The 13,114-nt window shown below is 52.9% G+C and overlaps 4 protein-coding genes across 4 annotated transcripts; 3 read left to right on the forward strand and 1 right to left on the reverse strand.

Moving 5' to 3' along the window:
• Positions 1-635: 635 nt before the first annotated feature.
• Positions 636-2,132, forward strand: PG997_010720 (uncharacterized protein; the record flags this gene model as incomplete). The annotated part of the gene is made up of 4 exons (XM_066815035.1): positions 636-1,016; positions 1,071-1,214; positions 1,257-1,540; positions 1,694-2,132. The coding sequence occupies 4 exons, from the start codon at positions 636-638 to the stop codon at positions 2,130-2,132; spliced, it is 1,248 nt and encodes a 415-aa protein (XP_066664325.1).
• Positions 2,133-2,248: 116 nt separating this feature from the next.
• Positions 2,249-2,827, reverse strand: PG997_010721 (uncharacterized protein; the record flags this gene model as incomplete). Its single annotated transcript, XM_066815036.1, has 1 exon — positions 2,249-2,827. The coding sequence occupies one exon, from the start codon at positions 2,825-2,827 to the stop codon at positions 2,249-2,251; it is 579 nt and encodes a 192-aa protein (XP_066664326.1).
• Positions 2,828-5,206: 2,379 nt separating this feature from the next.
• PG997_010722 (uncharacterized protein) lies at positions 5,207-6,121 on the forward strand (the record flags this gene model as incomplete). The annotated part of the gene is made up of 3 exons (XM_066815037.1): positions 5,207-5,255; positions 5,372-5,493; positions 5,525-6,121. The coding sequence occupies 3 exons, from the start codon at positions 5,207-5,209 to the stop codon at positions 6,119-6,121; spliced, it is 768 nt and encodes a 255-aa protein (XP_066664327.1).
• Positions 6,122-9,234: 3,113 nt separating this feature from the next.
• PG997_010723 (aspartic peptidase domain-containing protein) lies at positions 9,235-11,922 on the forward strand (the record flags this gene model as incomplete). Its single annotated transcript, XM_066815038.1, has 5 exons — positions 9,235-9,246; positions 9,416-9,752; positions 9,854-10,134; positions 10,237-10,735; positions 10,865-11,922. 5 exons carry the CDS (start codon positions 9,235-9,237, stop codon positions 11,920-11,922), a joined length of 2,187 nt encoding a protein of 728 aa, XP_066664328.1.
• Between the last annotated feature and the right edge of the window lie 1,192 nt (positions 11,923-13,114).

Raw genomic sequence — 13,114 nt, forward strand, 5'->3', positions numbered from 1 at the left:
CAACGGTTGGGATGTGAGGTCCGCGTCTGCGCCTTGGACTCATCGGTCTTGTGCAGGCGCTCTACGACTTCATTGAGCTCGCTGGAGGCGGAATGATCCTGGGACGGCTGGTACAGGAAGTCGGCGCCGCCACGAGGTTTGTTCTAGGCGGGAGCCATGTTGTCGGTGTTGTTGTTGTTGTTGGGGGACGGCAATTCTTGTCGAAATAGGTGGAATACTGGATTCCGGCAAGGAGGAAATCAGAGTGGTAGATAAGCACAGGAAACATACCAGATGAAGGCACATGAAAGGGATCATGGAACCGCAGTGTGCAAGCTGAATCTCAGTATCCTAATCCTTCTTTCAGTAATGCCACCGTTGCGTCGCATTCCATGCAGGAGAAGATGTTCTTGGTGAAGCTACCGAGCTTGCGTTTGGTGGTGGCAGCGACCCATGAGTTCATTTCTGACTCGAGATTACAAGCATTTCTTGAGGAAGGGGTAGTAAGCATCACAAGAGCATGCCAACCTCTAATGGGAAGACATGAAAAAAAAAGTATTTCAAATCCAACAAGATCACTGCAAGAGCACACGGTTTTGGGTTTTACGTATCATATTGTTCAGTTCTATCCGTACAAAAGGGTATCAAGATGCGCCATGAAACAACGCGAGAGCAGGACCAAATCTGTCCGCCAACAGGGTATCAACCGTAATCCAACAACAAAAGAAATCCCAAAGCCAAACCAAAAGGCGCTCCTAAACTCCAGCCAAACAGCAATCGTTCTCCGGCATCGTCGTATCGAACAGCCAAAGCTTCTCGCAGTGGGAGCTGGAGAACCAACCAAGGACAAAACCATCGCCTGGGGGCGAGAACGAGCGAGACAGCCAGCCAGTTTAATCGCGGTGACGGCTCAGAGCAAGGAGGGTCTGAGCAGCCTCCTCCATCTCCTCCCGCTCACGGCGGGCACGTTGCTCGGCCTCTTGCTCCTCTTGGTCCCGGCGAGCGTGATTGGCCCTTATGATGGCCATCTGCTCGTCGTAGAAACCATCCTCATGAGCCTTCTCGGCCTCGAGGGCCTCGACCTTTAAGAGCTCCGCCTTGAGAGCCCCCTCCGTCACCTCGAGCTGCTGCTCGAGCTCCTCGTTGCGCTCGGCCAGGCGCCCGTTCTCCTCCGTCTTGGTCTCGAGCTCCTCGCGGAAATCCTGGAGGGCGCGCTCCCGGCCATTGCGAATGCGGTCCATGAGCTCGACATCGCGCTCGTTGACCAACTCGAGTAGTCCTTGGCACTCGGTGTGGAGCCGGTCGTTGTTTTCCCGAAGGACGCGGCACTCATCCCGGAGGATGCGGGTCTCCTCCGTGCGCTGAGCCGCGAGATGGTTGGCGGCGCGGGCTTCGCGCTCGTGTCGCTCCGCGACCAGGGTGGTGATGCGGAGCTCCTGGTGCACCGTGTCCACCTGGTCCCGCAGGACGCGGTTCTCCTCCTCAGCGACGTGTTGAGCGGCGCGAGCTTCGGCCTCATGCTGGCTAGCCAGGTCGGTGGCGGCGCGAAGATCGGCCTCGCGTTGGTCGGCCAAGGCTCGGGCCTCGCGAGCGTTGATGCGAGCCGTTTTCTCCGAATCACGAAGGCGGGGGTTCTCCGCGGCGAGATGATCTCGCTCGACCTTCATCTTGTTGAAGCCTTGCGTCAATGAGTCCATGGCCTTCTTGTAGCCAGCCACCTCCGCTTCCAAAGCCTCGATCTTCTCCCGGTTCTGGCGACGCTCCTCAACAAGTGCCTCTTCGGCGGCGCGCTGGTTCTCGGCTGCGGCAATTTGCTCCTCAGTGTAGGGCTCCTTGTCGCTGATGTCCGAGGCCGGGAGAGGGACCATGGCACCAGCCATCTGAGAGTCGCCACTAGCATCCGAATTGTCCATGGAGGTGGACGAAAGGGAGTTCTCGCTGGTAGCGCGAGGGAGGTTGTCGTTGCTGGGGGCGGAGAGGCAGACCGGCGAGATGGTCCAGCGCCGCCATTGTGGCCGTCGTCGAGGGAGGATTGCTCTGCGGTCTCTTCAGCTGCCTTCTTCGATGCCTCGGCAGTCTTTCTAGCCTCAAAGTCCTTGAGCCAAGCAGTAACACCGAAGTCCTTGGACTTGGGCTTCGGGATGTCCTGGTAGCGGACGGGAGGGTCCATGGCTTGCATCGGCGACATCTCGATGCTGAGGTCTGTAGGCAAAAGAATCAGCATTCATCCAGTGTTAAAGTACTAGGAAAATAAATCTGGAGGGGGTGACTAACCAACATCCTTCAATTTACCGAAGGAATCGTTGCGGGGGCTGTGGTGAGGATTGGTCAGGTCAGGCAGTCCAACTTCCAACAGGAACTTGATCGAGTTGCTGATCAGTTGCTTCATCTCGCCTACGTAGCGCCGTTTGGCTTCGTGCTGGCTGATGGAGGGCGTAACCTGCTGTACGTTCTGGCCACAAGTCAGGCGCCAACGGATCTCCTCGTCGACTAGGACGTGGAGGTGCTTTCGGTAATGATACTTGTCAGCGGCCTTGTTCTGGCGGTTGAACTCGAGTCGGGCGGCGGTGTAGTGGTCAATTATCCGCGCGACTGCGTTGGCGCCAGCAGGTGAATCATGCCCTAAAGCGGCGGCAACATCCTCAGCGACCCGGTGTGTGAGCAGCCGGTGTTGTTGCGTGCGATGAAGCGCTTGAAAAAGCACGACGACGTTGACTTGGGTGCGCGACATGTTGAGATGGCTCACGGTCGGCCGATTGGTGGACAGGATGGTCTGCTCAATTGACGATTGGTTGACACGAAGTGCTTCGCCAATGAAGCCTTCAGGCATAGCAATGATCTGAGCCATTGTTGCAGCAGTGGTGTGAACTGAATTGCGTTATGTGATGATGTACAATTGAAGGGGATGACTGTGCCTGATGGAGAGATGCAACAGATGAATCATTTTTGTGACGAGAACGAGAAAAACAAATTGAACGTGACGGAACAAGATTCCTCTGATCCTTGAGATAGCGGTGTTTTATTTCCCTTGTGCGGTTGAAACGTGGGAAAAGTCCAAGTGGTGGGTTGCTCTCTGTGTCAAGGTAAAGGAAGTGTGGTTGGCGAGCCTTGGTGACAAGGTGGGGGAGTGTGTGGTAGGAACCAGATTGACTTGTCAAGTCAATTAAATGGTTTATTTTCCTGCCGTTACAATGTGGGAAGAAGTGCAGGTGGTGGATGGCCTTCTGTAACAAGCAGAAGGAAGGTGTGGAAAGTGGTCCTCTGTGAGAAGGTGAGGGAATGTGTGTGGTAGGAAAGAAATTGACCTTGCCAAGTCAAATTTTTCTCTACTGATCTTGCAATGTGGGAGGAAGTGCAAGTGCAAATCAGCTTCGCATCTTGATGTGTGATTGTTGTTGCAGCACTTCGGGCTGCTGTTCTATAGAATTGATTATTGTGGAGCTGGGTATGCAACATTGAATAAAGCAGTGGGTCAATCAGCGTGAACTTGGGGCAGCTTGGGGCAGCTCAGTACCTGAAGGGGTAGGCTTATCTATCTTAATTGCAGCAGTTCTCCATCAAGGGTGGTGTGGCATGATGGCCTAGCTGTTATGCGCATCGGTCTGGATTAAATGATCCCAAGCTTGATGTGAAGATGGACACGGGCCCTCCGTTTACTCACTCAGGTGCAAGTGATGGTTCAGGCCCTACACTACACAGTAGTGAGAGGCCCTCCGACCCTACGCCCCGTCAGGTGTGGCCATTGTTCTAGGGACTTGCCTCCCTAGTATATGTTCCCCAGGATAAGGATAGGATCGGATTACTTTTTTGCTCTTTTATTCTCCTTCCACTCCATAGGCCACACGTTCAAATATGCAGATGTGCAGCTTTTTTGAGGAACACAGTCCTATTTCAGAGCCAGGAATGACTACCACACACGTACGGTCTAAGCTACTGTGAGCTAGCACTTTTAGTAATTATTATTACGCGAGGGTCAATAGGAGTGATGGCCTTGAAAAATCATCTGCATACATGTATTACTGTTTAAAGATATTGGCGACCGCAGCGGTGTACTCTAAGGGCATGACGATCTGTCCAGATAACAGCAGCATTGTTCAGGGTGGTCGTCATGACAGCGAAGCGCCATGGGTGCTGTTCTGGATAGATTGCATCTAAACTGTATCCGTGGTATGGAGTTTGGCCTTTCGTGAGCGGTAATCAGAACAAGTGGTAATTCGATCCCCCGTGTCATCAGAATAACAAGGATACGGTGCGGTTCAGGTCTCAGAATGGTTGCGAAATGGTAAGCATCCAAAGGCTTCACGGGCTCGGCCTGGCTGACGAACGGCAATAGCAATTGGAAGCAAGACCGGGTTGTGGATTGCACCTAGGAGCAGGTCTTGCATTCAATGGACAAGGGCAAAGGTACTTGAAGCAGGCAGAGCAGGTACCAAGGCCAAAAACAACAGTTCGAATCCGGGGTGTTGCAAGTCGACCACCCTTTTTCTTCTTTTTCTTTTCCTTTTCCCTAACTAGACTGAACACACATCTCCTGATTTCTTTTTTTCTTTTCTTTTTTAAGCCAAGGAACACACGCGTATATGAGAAAGCAATAGCCATAATAGAAACCCGCGGATTTTTCAGTGAAAGAATTTCGATCTCTATGAAGATGATACCTTTTAAAGGGCGTAGGTAGTATGTGATGTTGTCCACCTTGCGGCGCCTCTTCACTTTACTAGCGCGAATTCAAATACTATTACTAAAGGTTATCTCAACTTCATTCTGATAACTTCTGTAGTGTAAATACACAATTGAACATCAGCGTTCGGTTTTAATTGGACAGGTGTGGATATCGCCTCAGCACCGACGGGCAATCACGTGCATGACCAGTAGATACAAGTCTGACGTGCCAGCTTCACGAATCGTGCATCAGATCAATTAGCGACAGAGGATACGCTGGTCCCTGGTTCGTGGCACTTAGTGCTGGCAGGAACCGGCCCGTCAGGAACCGGCCCGTCATTCAAACAACATTGTTGTTGGTCAGAAGGGAAAGTTCGAACGGCAATCATGCAATTCGGTCAAGACCAGCCACGGATAAACAGGTCGCTGCAGGCGCAATCTCAGCCAACTTATCTTGCGTGCATATACGACCAAGACATTTGACTACGTCCGATAAAAGGCCAAGTCAATCTTTGGTGATGTACAATTTGATTCAGTTCATCTGCTGCTATTTTCTTTTTATGACAATATGGCTAATCTATTGAGGAAGCAGTACAACCTCAAGGAGACCGGTCCTGGTACATACACTGTTTCTTGGCACAATGACTGGACTGTAGGATCAAGCAAGCTTTCCAAGCTTGAAGATAGAAACATGCATTTGATACGCTTCTATTCACTGACTTGTCCCCCTCAGCATCTGCCGGTTCCGCCATCTCGGGACTCATCCATCATGCCGTCTCCACCTATCTCGCGGACAAACTTCCGGCCCAGCCAGACGTCTTGAAGATGCATCTGGAGTTCACCCGCGCCAGCGAAGTGCGCCAACGGCACGCTAACCATTAAGCAGATCAAGCTATGCCGCCTCACGAGCCACCTGCAAGTGCAGTACGCGCAAAAGGGCAAGCTGCGGCTCCTCGCCCTCGTGGTGGCGACCGACCTCACCAAGCCCGTCGGCCCTTCGATCCCCACCACCGACGGCTGGTTCCTCCAGCCCCACCCGCCCCGCCCGAAACCCGACTTCAATGCCGTCGAGGCCCACAAACCCGACCCGAACTGGCTGCCGGCCATCATGGACGGCGAAACTTTGCCGCTGACCCGCCACCAGCTGATCCTCAACCCCATGGGCGGCTTCCCGCACAAAGACATCTCGGATGCCTGGAACCGTCTCTTGCCTCCCGGCGACGACCGCATCGACGCCATGTACCTAGCCGTCATGGCCGACATCTTCCCTTTGCTGTTCGACACAGGCCTGCGCAATTGCGGCATGTACGACGCGCGCGCCAACTTCCGCAAGCTCGAAGAATGGGCTGCGGACAATCCGGGCGAGCCTGCCGTGCTGCGGCATCACTTGCTGGCGGCGCTGCGGCGCGCCGACATGTTCAACATGACGGTGACGCTCGACGTCAAGTTCAAGCGGCAGATCGAGCCCGGGGGTGTGCGTTGAGTCTTTACGCGCGTCGTGACGAAGAGGGCGCAGGGCGGGCGTATGGATCTTGACGTTTCGATTTGCGACGAGAACATGTAGTTGCGCAGCAAGTCGTTTTGGTGGTCGAGGCGCAAAGGAAGTTTGGCGGTGGCGGAGACGGCGGCGGCCACAACAAACACAAGACGATGTAGCTGATGAGGTAGGTAAGTAGTTGGGTGACGGTCTGTCGGGAACCAGAAGTGAGGCGAGACGATCAGAGGATGAGAAGGCAGTTGGATAAATGCATGTCATTTCAGGTCGAATAAGACCCATGAAGTGTTCAATAATAGCAGGATGCTTCGAAAAGGCGATAAATGCATTACATGTGAGATACGGTTCGAGAGTTACTTAGCATTAAATCAAGATGGTGACATTTAGTCAATGTTGAGAAAACGATGCAATTAAATTGGAGCTGACTGATGGTCCCCGGCCGAGAGGAGAGGGTTGGGCTATGTGGCGTAATAATTGGAGTTTCAATCAGGGTGGCACAAATGGCTTAACGGTCATGCGTGTGGGTCTGGATCAAATGATCTGTGGCGGCAGTGTGGTAGCTTTAGGAAACGGAGTTGGCCCTCCTGCCCTTTCAATCCCTGCGGAGTGGGAGCGCACTGTTGTATTAAACCACTTGGAGATGGTTCAGACCCAGGCCATCCAATTACAGATTGGACCCTGGCCCTGCGATTCCGATGTATTAAACCTTAGGGGGTCTGCGTCTAAGAGAACTCGCCACTCTCGCGGATGCTATGTTCTCCCCACGAGGCGTCGGTTGATGCACAAACACTCTTTTTTTGTTCTTTTTGTATACATACTTTTCGTATGTAGTTCTTTACTTCTCTCATGTTGCTGCCAACCGAACCATTCCTCAGATCCCACTGCTACTTAAGAGTGGCGCTCAAGCCGTACATAGTGCAGCAAGCAGCAATTTCTCGTTTCCATTGCTGAAGCATCGTGCCACCGACATAGGTGCCGCCTGTGGAGGATATCATCACTACTTACTGTTTAACCTCATCGGAAAAAGGCATCCATCTACTACTTCGTCCAAATCAGCTTAGACATACTATTAACTGTCAACCGATTCAATGTACAGTCCTCCGGGGCACGCCTGATTCTAATTCTGATTCTGGCATTTATCAGCACTCCAGCTCTGACAGAGCTGGCAACCCACTGCATCTCGTGACGTTGACCGTTGCTGGTGCCAGTACACCACTTTTGCCGGCGATGACTAATGATAATAAACATGAACGCATACAATCAAGGCAATGACTACATTATACGTGTTAGAGTTGACCAGAAAACTGGCAGAGTTAAAGTAAGTGAGCGTAAGTTAAGCTAGTTGAAAAGAAAAAAGACCATCTGGATCATTTGCAACACCCCGGATTCGAACTGTTGTCTTGGTTTGTGGTCCCAGCTCGGCGTGTGTTCAGTAGCTTCGTCCTTGTCAATTGACATCCCGTTTTTGCTTCCGATTGCTCTTGCTGTACGTTGTTCAGATCGGGCCCGTGGAGCTTTTGGAGCTGCCCCGGCCAATGGAATGGGTGCTTACTAGTTGTCCCCGGCCGAGGGTCGGGTCATGTAGCCTAATAACTGCAGTTTCCTTCCAAGGGTGGCACACATAGCGCAATTGGCATGTGCGTCGGTTTGGTCCAAGAGATCTGTGGTCAAAGTGTTATTTCAGGAAATGGAGTTGGCCCTCCTGCCCTATTAATCCCCTCGAGGGGAGTTCACTTCTCGACCACGGTGATGGTTCAAACCCTGCCGCAAGGACTGGCCCTGCGATACCGACACCTTCAGAGAGGGGTCTGCATTCTGAGAACTAGCCACTCTTCAGGATGCATTCCCACGAGCAGGGCGTCGGTTAGCCTCACTTTTTGATGTTTTATTCATTTCATTCCTACTCCGTGATCCTCGTGATCGCAACCAACCAACCCATTTCTCATATAACCCGCTGAGGTGAAAACAGAAACCAAAGTCTTCGATGGCGTGAACACCTACAATAAGTGATATATTGATTAGCCTAGAAGACGTCTTTAGGTTTTGAGCGGCAATTCACAATCAAGGGGATAGAAGCTGACAATGTGACGTTAGGATAGCCTTCTTCAATAGTATTAAGGTTGGCGCTACCAAAGTCAATGGGTGTTATAGGCTTATACGCTCGACCTTGATGTTGTGGCACCAGAAGGATGTTGGCGGTTCCGGCCGATGTGGCAAGAAACAATCTGGGCATTCGCACCAAGCAAGCAAGCACTGAATTATATTTGCGATATCCTTCCCAATTTACCAAGAGAAACCAGCAACACGCATCGCCAAGTCCCGAGCCATGTCTTCGCCAAACAACGGCACCTCCATATCTTGTCGTCAAGTGGTGTGCAATGTCAAAGAGTCAGATGAGGTAGACTTGGGTTCCGAAAGAGTTGATCAATTTGTCCACCTGGATGCGATGATTCCCTTGGTACATGCCCAACAGTCGCTGGTCTCAATCCTGCTTTACCTGCTCCAAGTGCATCTGGCGTTGGGTGACATGGTACCTAGTCATAATTTGCCAACTGCATGATTTCGGGGCTTAGCTTTCAAGCAAACAACTCGTATCGAAAACGGTCGGGCCGCACTACCGACTCCATCATCTCGCCCCGAATTACCATCTCATGGGATGGCTCGGACAAGTTTGCTACAACCTCCTGCTTGCCACGCTAGCAGCATGCCCGGCGGACGAATCCTTGCTCTGAATCGTGATACAATTGGCGAGCTTTCTGTCATTCCCCTTTGCATGGCAGCAACCAGATCATGGGCCCTGTCAGTAGATCCTTGCAAAGGTTATGGCCCCCGTACCAGCCGCGTATGAGCCGGGGAAGATGTTTGTTTGCCATGCTGCCGGCTTTGATTATGACTGCGGACTGTAGGATAAGAATCATGCGTGGCGCTGATCATGCCATGTCACAGGCCAATAGAATTTCCACATCACGGCTCTGGCCTTAGGGCGGAAAGCATGTTGGTTGCCAAAGAAGATCGCATCTACCCAGATCGAAGTCCGCTAGAACCCATATTCACAACCGGCCTTCTTTCTGTGTCCGATCATGTTATGTTTTAGGATAACTATGTGCCAAACTGTATGTGGTTTCGAGATCCTGGATCCTAGAGCATTCGACTCCTCGACGATTCGGCAAATTAGCTCTCCTCTTTTTGCTAAGCGAAACGAAGCCCGCATCCATACATTCAACCTTCACAATCCCAACGCCTCCATGTAGACTTCCTCTTTCCTACTAGAACAAGTGACAGCGTGATGCGAAAATCGCTGGTCGCAACCACTCTTTTGCTGCCAGTGAAGCGCGGCCAAGAGCCCAGGAGCTGCGCACCCTTCACGGCAACGAACCTCCCCCATCCACCCCACGCCTAGATGACCACAACCGAAGAGCCAATGCCGCCACTGGTAATACAACGAACGAGTTACGCATACGCCTCGCCGGCCCGAACCTAACTTACACGGCTGAATTCGGCATCGGGACGCCGCAGCAAAAGCTGGAGCTGGGGATAACCACCACCTTGAGCGTGGTACCGTTACACGACGACTCCTTGCTGCCGCCATGCGAAGGCGACGGCTGCCCGTATGGTACCTGTAAGCCGTGTCCCTCCATCAATAACCTTGAACATCAGAAAAGCAACAACATATCAGCGGCTGGCTGACACAAGGGCTTACTTGCACGTATGCACATCTAGATGACCCCACCGTTTCCAGCAGCTCCGAAGGCAAAGAGAAGTACACCATGCAAGATCCCAAAGGCGCACACGGTCAGTTCTTCATAGATACATGGCAGGTAGGCAACGCTCGAGTCGCCAACGTCTCCTTCAGCGCCAACGCGGGCGATACACGAGAACACGCGTTCGTCGGTCTTGGTGGAGTCATGAAGACGGAAAATACCTCGCGCCCCTCCTTGACGGCGGCGTTCGTGGCGGCCGGCTTGACGACGACGAGTGCTTACAGTGTATGGCTGGGCGAGGTGGGTACGTACGTGGAATACTTCCTGAGTTAATTGGATGACAACCCCCTGGCTCTCATTTATACTTGTTTCACTGCATTACGAGGTCCAACTAATCATTAGAGGGCGCCTACAGCGGGAAGGGCCGGTTCCCTGGTGTTCGGAGGGATAGACACGCAGAAGTTTCAGGGCACCCTGACGCGCCTCAAGACGTACCCGCTGCAACTCGACGAGACGAAGGACGGGCGCCTGGGCGTTCAGCTGAGCTCCATCATGGCCGTGAGCATCACGGGCACCGATATGCTGGCCTGCGGTACCCAGCCGCTGCTCGTGGAGATAGTCATGGGCGCGAGCCAGATCCGGCTGCCGGGCGACCTGGTCGAAGCTATCTACAAGGAGGTCGGGGCTACGCCGGACACTTCCCGCGATGGGGCGGCAACCATACCCTGTCACATGGGCAACAGCCCCGCGTACTTCTCCTTCGTGTTTTCCGCTGCAGATGGCGCGACGCCTTCGACCGGAGCGATGGTCAACGTCTCCATGTCTTCACTGGTGCTGCCCAACAATCTTGATACAAATCGAGTCTCGAAAGATATGTTCAACGATCCCCAAAGCCCTACATGTCAATTTGGCGTTGTCAAAGGGGGTCTACATTTTCTCTCGGCGAGGCATTCATTCGATCAGCATGTAAGCTTCTATCTGCATAGACAAGTGAGAGAAAGCAGGAAGCAGCTAATGATAGTCAACATAGACCTTGCCTTTGATCAAGAAAATGGCGAGATCGGCATAGCACAATCCAATCCGACCCCATCAGGCTCGTACATGATTCCCTTCCCCAGCAAAGGCGCCCTCATCCCCTTAGCGACCCCAGCTTCCCAGACGCCGGGGCCATTCCCCAGTTCAGTCGTGACGTCCTCGATAGCGCCGCTCCCGACCTACTCGGCGGCCGATGGATTTCAGAACTACGAGACCGCTCGACCACCTCCCGCGGTAAACAGCAGCACAGAAGCATCAACATCACCCAACCAGGAGTTGGTAATCGGACTAGGCGCCGGCCTCCCCTGCGGCGCGGTCGCGGTCTTCACCGGCTTCATGGCCTACTGGCGGATCAAGCTCAGGAGACCGATCCCGATCCTGAGCCGCTTCAGCAAGCGGCGCTGGATCAACCCATACGCCACCGAGCTCGAGGTCAAGCACCCGCAGCCCGACGCCGCGGAAGCGGTCGGTTTCCCTTGGACCTTTGATCGGCCTGTGGGCTGGACCGAGCTCGATGCGCCGGCCAAGCCGGTCGAGCTTGAGGGCGATTACTCCTTCTACCAACACCCAATTCCATGCCGCCACGATAGCATGAGCTCCACCGCGGTCGATACGGAAGAGGCCCGATCTGCCGTCGCCGCGCGAGAGTCCCTGATCGTCCCGGGTGGTATTCCAGTTGCGACTAGTCCCAATGATGGCGGCACCACGAACAAGCGCGGCAGTGATAGCTACATAGACACGACGCCTAAATCTCCACTGCGAATGTCATATGTCCCCGGGCCAGACGTAATCGATGTTGGGGTGTTGGCCGATCATCCCGAGAACTTCAAGGATACGAGACCCAACTTACCCGAAGAATCCCAAATGAGAGGCCAGGTAGCCACCGACTACGACAACGAATCGAGCATTAGAGACGAGAGCCAAGTGGAAGAAGCATCAGTTGGCGAGTACGTGGAAATTGCAAGGAGGACACCGTATTACACGATGAATCCTTCTCGCGATTCGCCACAACCTCCACTGACACCCCCGCCGCCCGGGTCAGACTGGACATGAGCTTGGCGTGCTGGCCACCGCCAACAGTATCATCACCACAAGTTGGTTCCTTATTTTCAGGCCATTATGAAATGATTCCTGATCACTGGCAAACCATCACTTATAGAAATGGATAAGTCACATGAGAACAGAAGCATGGCGTTGGGGAATTTTGGGATTCATGTTTCTTATAGATTGACCTGATTGGGAGGAAAGAGGCGGGATCCTCAACTCAAGATTTATAAGTGCATGTTTAGCTAATGCAGAAAATCATAGATCCTTTAGTGAGAGACGTCCATTGCCAGAGAGTGCACATGTGCTCTCTGACGGGGGAGGTTGTATGTGATGATGTCCACCACAGGCGGGCGGCACCCACGCAGCTACCATGCTGAAGCAGTGTGGCAAAGAGGGCCTACAGCTTGCCTGTATAACTTGAACAACATCCACAAGCAGCAGTGACCTCGAACAAACGGTTCGGTAGGTTGCGATCAAGCACAAAAAAGAAGCAAAAAAATTGGTAAGTGCTTATCCCAAGCCCCCTCTGGGGATTCGCGAGCACCCCTAGAGAGTGGCTAATTCTCTAGGAACACACGGCCGCCGTTGAGTGGAACGATGGACTCGCTGGGCCACATCATTGAAGAAGAATGGGCCGGACCGTCACTGTACCGACAAGTGAGCTCACCCCTTGGGAAGGTGACTAATAACTGCGGAGGGCCAACTCACACCTTAAGACACTACTTTCGACACAGATCATTTGATGCGGACCGACACGCATGACCGCTAAGCCATACGTACCACCCGATGGAAAACGGCTGTTATTGGGATACATTACCCTACCTACCTACCTACCTACCTACCTACCTACCTACCTACTACCTACTACCTACTACCTACCTACCCTTGGCTGGTACAATCGGTAACCACTCTCATAACCACCCACGTATCAACATTAACTTCAACACAACATTCACGAGTTTGTTTCATTTTCGGGGACATGTGACGTACCACTTCTTAGATACTCGCGTTCTAGAGAGCTGTCCTAAACAGCGTGACCGTACTACTTCATATGTAGACTCAGAAAGCGGCATCGATAGATGAACCTGTGTGCTAGGCCCTGCCGTACAGTTGACTTGACCAAGCACCTCATCGTCATGAGGGCAGTGGCTCTATCTGAACAGCCTTCCCCCGTCTTCGCCGACGTCCTCGCCGCATC

The sequence above is a fragment of the Apiospora hydei genome (genome assembly GCF_038363865.1).
Source record: "Apiospora hydei strain CBS 114990 chromosome Unknown utg000008l_segment0_segment0, whole genome shotgun sequence".
In the NCBI taxonomy this organism is placed as follows: domain Eukaryota; kingdom Fungi; phylum Ascomycota; class Sordariomycetes; order Amphisphaeriales; family Apiosporaceae; genus Apiospora; species Apiospora hydei.